Below are 5771 nucleotides of genomic sequence, written 5' to 3'. Positions count from 1 at the left end.
TACCACCTGGAAGGCGTTTGTTCGCTGGTGTAGACGCAAGAGTGTTAATCCGCTGTCGCCTTCAGTTCCCTCTCTGCTTGCCTTCCTGCAAGACGGGCTAGACACCGGATTACGAGCCTCCACACTGCGAAGGCAACTAGCTGCGATCACCACGGTGATTCCTACTTTGGAAGGGGTGAGATTGTCCAAACATCCTCACATCCAACTGTTTCTTCAAGGAGCAATAGCCAAGTCTCCTCAAACGCACCGCTTTTTGACATGGAGACTAAACGTTGTTCTGGACGCTCTGATGAAACCACCATTTGAACCTCTCCGAGAAGTCGGACTAAAATGGTTGCGAATGAAAACACTGTTTCTAGTCGCCATTACTTCAGCTAGGAGAGTCTCCGAGCTGAACGCATTATCGGTGAGGTCTTCCTGCTGCACATTCCACAAAGACAAAGTAGTACTTCTGACTGATCCTACCTTTCGGCCCAAGGTGGATTCTAGATTCCATCGTTCTCAGGAGATATGTTTGCCAACCTTCTGTCCGCAACCTAAGCACCCTAAAGAACGTCTTTGGCACACACTGGACGTTAGAAGGGCCTTGAAGATTTACATCGCGAGGACGGATTCTTGGAGGAAGTCCGATTCATTGTTTCTTGGCATCTCCCCACCTCGCATGGGAGAAAAGCTTATCAAAATCTTCAATCAGCGCGATACTGAAAGCTTGTATCGTGGAAGCGTACAGAGCCGTCGGTCAGGATCCTCCAGCTGGCATAACAGCACACTCCCTGAGGAGTGCAGCAACCAATGCAGCGCTAATAAACAGACCTTCTGTGGAGGAAGTTTGCAGGGCCGCAACGTGGTCTTCACTTTCTACGTTTACAAGGCATTACAAGATACACACCATGGCATCTGCAGAAGCAGCTTTCGGGAGAAGAGTTCTACAGCACGCAATCTCCCTGGAAGAAGATGACAACCCACCCAGATAAGGGACACTGCTCGTGGAGGTCCCATGCAGATGTCCTCCGCCTCAGAGGGAGAACGACCATTGGACACTTACCGTGAGTGGTCCTTCTCCTCTGAGGACAGGAGGACATCTGGGCCCTCCCGCTGTCATCTTTTCTTCCTATTCTTACTGTTCTTGTTCATTTTTTCTGCTCTATCTTAGTTACAGGATAGAGTGAGTATTCAATCGTTATAATTGTTCGCAGTTATGTTTTTTATAGGGCAAGGTTAGTTTTTCAGGCTGCAAGACTGCTTTCGGAATCCCAGAACTGGAGATGGGATATTCCAAAGGCACCAACAGGGGGGGGGAAATCTACGTCCTGCCTCCCTATTGGCACGGTGGGAATAACCCATGCAGATGTCCTCCTGTCCTCAGAGGAGAAGGACCACTCACGGTAAGTGTCCAATGGTCGATCTCCCCCTGTCCCCAGGGAAGAGGGTTGACAAGGACAAACTTCTGCTGCTCTAAGGGTCTGCCAAACTAACTTCCCCACGTTTAGATTCCATCACCCTGGTCATGCTGAACACATGCATATCTGCACGCTTGCTGCCTGTTCACTGTATTCCAGGTATTTTGGAAGGATGGAACAGGACAGACTCTTCTGGGGTCTTATCTGGACTTTTTAACACTGCATGTTCCTCTGGGATGGGCTTCCAGAGGTCCTTACTCTACTGTAACAAGTTGATGACCTGGAGCCCTGATAATCAGTCTTCTGGCTACCTCTTGCTGACAATAAAATATACTTCTTTCCAGAGAGACTGGCTGACTCTGTGCTTCTAGGAAAGGCAGGACTGTCTACATGATTCAGACATGGGTGTGCTTTAAACAACAGAGAGGCCCAGCTAAGGTGCAGAGAACGGCTCAGAAATAGCAGAAAAATGGCTCTGACCTTGAGAAAGGTGCCCCTACACTGCAAGGCTGGTTTTCTCATCTGTCATTTCCTGCCCCCAACAAACGGCACCTTTTCCGAAAATCATGGGGGGCCCCTTTGAATTGTGGGGTTCACTTGGTGAGCTCCTGGCTCTCCCCCCGTAAAACATGTATTTTGGGGAGGCTGAAAAGCAGCTCCTGGCTCTGTTGACAACTGGAAGGAAACTCCCAGTGCAGTTGCAGGCCTGGATATCTTGATAACCTCTTGTATTTAATCGTCAGTTGAAGAGAATTAGAAGTCAAAAAGCACAGTAAGTCAAATAGGAATGGGATGGGGGAACAATATTTTGCCATTTCCCCCCTTAAAATACATATGGGGGATTTGGGGAGGGAAGGGACAGACAGAATATAAAAACAGCTCCACGGGAGGGCCTGACAGGGATGTGACCAGTGTCTGAGTTTGGGACAAAAGATGATTGGATAAGAGAAATGCTCACCCATTCCTAAGCAGTGCCTGACTGGTGCCTTGGCTTCTTGCCTGGGTGATGATTGAAACTCTTTCTTTATTCCAGGAGCAGATGTAGAGGAGACAGCTGGGGAATTCCAGGGGTTCTCTTTGGAAAAAGTCAAGAGTGAAGTTGCCGAAGGACACTTTGAAGATGGAGATGGACCCCAGAGGCAGGAGGGAAGCCAAGCAGGTAAGAGGAAGGATAAGCCCATTCCTTACTGAGGAGGGGGTTTCCTTGAAATCCCATTCCAGAAAGAAAGGTTAATCAAAAAGAGAAGGGACAGACACAAATTCCCGTAGGAAACTGTGTAATTGTTTGCAGTGTGGAAAGAGCTTCAGTCCAAAAAGAGCCCTTCCTTCACATCAAAAAAGTAACAAGGCTGGGAAACCATATAAACGGTTAGAGTTTAAATCAAGCATCTCTCCTGCAGGAGGCTTAATGAACTTTAAAAGTGTATGTTATTGTAGACTTCAGCATACAGCGGGGAGAAGCCACTGTAATATTTGCTTTGCAGATGGAAAGTCAGGTGCAGATCAGATCTCCTTGCGTGGGTTCTAACACCATCGCTTTCTTTATTCCAGCAGGGGATGATCAGAGGAATGAGGAGGATGAGGAACTGCATCCTCTATCGCCAGATGAAGTCAAGAATGAAGACTTCAGAGGAAACTTCAGAAACCAAGTTGGATCTAAGAGGCAGCAAGGAAGCCACATCATGCAGAAGAGGGGTAAACCCATTCCTTGCCAAGGGTTTTTTTTCCAAGACATAATTCATATGGCGAAGGAAACACACAAGTGCTTGGTGTGTGGAATGAACTTCTCAGATCAGTCCCAGTATAATGTCCATTTACGAATGCACAGTGGAAAAAAGACCCATCACTGGCTGGTGTGTGGAAAGACCATGATTCATAGAGCAGAGCTCCTTAGAGATCAAGGAACACATAGAGGAGAGAAACCTTATAGCTCCTCAGACTGTGGCAAGAGATTCTCAGAGAAATCAGACCTTGTTCAACACCAAAGGATTCATACAGGATGGAAGCAATTTCTTTGCTCAGAGAGTGGAATGATGCTCTCTATGGAAGGCAAAGTTAACACACATTTTCCAAAGCACAGTATAATGAATGCATGTAAATGCTTTTGGTGTGGAAACCACTTCAAATACAGATCACATCTCCTTGTGCACCAAAGAATCCACAGAGGGGAGAAACCGATTAAATGCTCAAAGTGTGAGACAAGATTCTGTCGTGGTGACCATCTTCAAAAAGATCTAAGAACCCACACAGGGGAGAAGTCTTTTGAATGCTCAGAGTGTGGGAAGAAATACAGTCGTAGTGGAACTCTTCAAATCCATCTAAGAACTCACACAGGGGAGAAGCCTTTTGAATGCTCAGAGTGTGGGAAGAGATTCAAACAAAGTGGCACTCTTCAAACCCATCTAAGAACCCATGCAGGGGAGAAGCTTTTTGAATGCTCACAGTGTGGGAAGAGATTCAGTCACAGTGGCACTCTTAAAATACATCTAAGGACCCACACAGGGGAAAAGCCATTTGAATGCTCAGAGTGTGGGAAGAGATTCAAACAAAGTGGCACTCTTCAAACCCATCTAAGAACCCATGCAGGGGAGAAGCTTTTTGAATGCTCACAGTGTGGGAAGAGATTCAGTCACAGTGGCACTCTTAAAATACATCTAAGGACCCACACAGGGGAAAAGCCATTTGAATGCTCAGAGTGTGGGAAGAGATTCAGTTGCAGTGGCACTCTTCAAATCCATCTCAGATCCCACACAGGGGAGAAACCATTTGAATGCTCAGAGTGTGGGAAGAGATTCAGTCGCAGTGGCACTCTTCAAATCCATCTAAGAACCCATGCAGGGGAGAAGCTTTTTGAATGCTCACAGTGTGGGAAGAGATTCAGTCGCAGTGGCACTCTTCAAATCCATCTAAGAACCCATGCAGGGGAGAAGCTTTTTGAATGCTCACAGTGTGGGAAGAGATTCAGTCGCAGTGGCACTCTTCAAATCCATCTAAGAACCCATGCAGGGGAGAAGCTTTTTGAATGCTCACAGTGTGGGAAGAGATTCAGTCACAGTGGAACTCTTCAAGACCATCAAAGATCCCACACAGGGGAGAAGCCTTTTGTATGCTCAGAGTGTGGGAAGAGATTCAGTCACAGTGGCGCTCTTCAAGGACATCAAAGATCCCACACAGGGGATAAGTCTTTTGAATGTTCAGTGTGTGGGAAGAGATTCAGTTGCAATAGCACTCTTCAAATACATCTAAGAACCCACACAGGGGAGAAGCCTTTTGAATGCTCAGACTGTGGGAAGAGATTCAGTCACCGTGGCCATCATCAAACTCATCTAAGAACCCATACAGGGGAGAAGCCTTTTGAATGCTCACAGTGTGGGAAGAGATTTAGTCAGAGTGGTACGCTTCATGGACATCAAAGATCCCACACAGGAGATAAGCCTTTTGAATGTTCAGAGTGTGGGAAGAGATTCAGTCGGAGTGGTTCTCTTCATATGCATCTAAGAACCCACACAGGGGAGAAGCCTTTTGAATGCTCAGAGTGTGGGAAGAGATTCAGTTGCAGTGGCGCTCTTCAACCCCATCTAAGAACCCATACTGGGGAGAAACCATTTGAATGCTCAGACTGTGGGAAGAGATTCAGTAGCCATGGCACTCTTAAGAGACATCTCAGAACCCACACAGGCGAGAAGCCTTTTGCATGCTCAGAGTGTGGGAAGAGATTCTGTCGCAGTGGTGCTCTTCAAGAACATCAAAGGTCCCACACAGGGGAGAAGCCTTTAGAATGTTCAGAGTGTGGGAAGAGATACAGTCTTAGTAGGAGTCTTCGAAAACATCAGGGAACCCACTCAGGGGAGAAGCCTTTTGGATGTTCAGAGTGTGGGAAGAAGTTTAGTCACAGTGGCGATCTTCAAAGCCATCAAAGATCCCACACAGGGGAGAAGCCTTTTGAATGCTCAGAATGTGAGAAGAGATTTAGTCTCAGTAGCACTCTTCAAGAACATCTAAGAACCTGTAGGGAATTTTCGGGGGTTCAGGCCACTACCAGGGATCCCCAACTCCATTAGGGTTCTTTTGTATAGGTGGGTGGAGTCTGGCTAGGGAACTCAGGCTTCCAGAGGGAGAGCAACACAGCAAGAACAGTTGCCTTATACCAAAAGTATTTATAAACTCTGGAACCACACCCTCTAAAGGAATTTTTGAACTCTAAAATCATAAACAAGTAAAACTTAATAGCATATATTATACTTGATTGCATATAGAGAATTACCAGTGCTCGATATAGTGTACACTTCAGAAAGAACACGGGATTCCTGGACTGTGGACCAAGACCTCACTTATGTCTAGGTGGGGTGTTGGCTAAACTGTCTCAAACAG

General features: G+C 46.6%; 1 protein-coding gene across 1 annotated transcript in view; it reads left to right on the top strand.

The window, feature by feature from the left end:
- The window catches only part of LOC107118583 (oocyte zinc finger protein XlCOF6-like), a 7593-nt gene extending 2132 nt beyond the window's left edge, over positions 1–5461 (top strand). The window contains exons 2-3 of the mRNA XM_015420944.1: positions 2434–2559; positions 3675–5461. Coding sequence (XP_015276430.1) covers positions 2434–2559; positions 3675–5461 — 1913 coding nt within the window. The remainder of the gene's footprint in view (positions 1–2433; positions 2560–3674) is intronic.
- Positions 5462–5771: the final 310 nt, after the last annotated feature.

This window comes from Gekko japonicus, unplaced genomic scaffold (genome assembly GCF_001447785.1).
Source record: "Gekko japonicus isolate JY-2015 unplaced genomic scaffold, Gekko_japonicus_V1.1 scaffold2885, whole genome shotgun sequence".
Classification (NCBI taxonomy): Eukaryota; Metazoa; Chordata; class Lepidosauria; order Squamata; family Gekkonidae; genus Gekko; species Gekko japonicus.
This window is presented reverse-complemented; position numbering and strand designations above follow the sequence as displayed.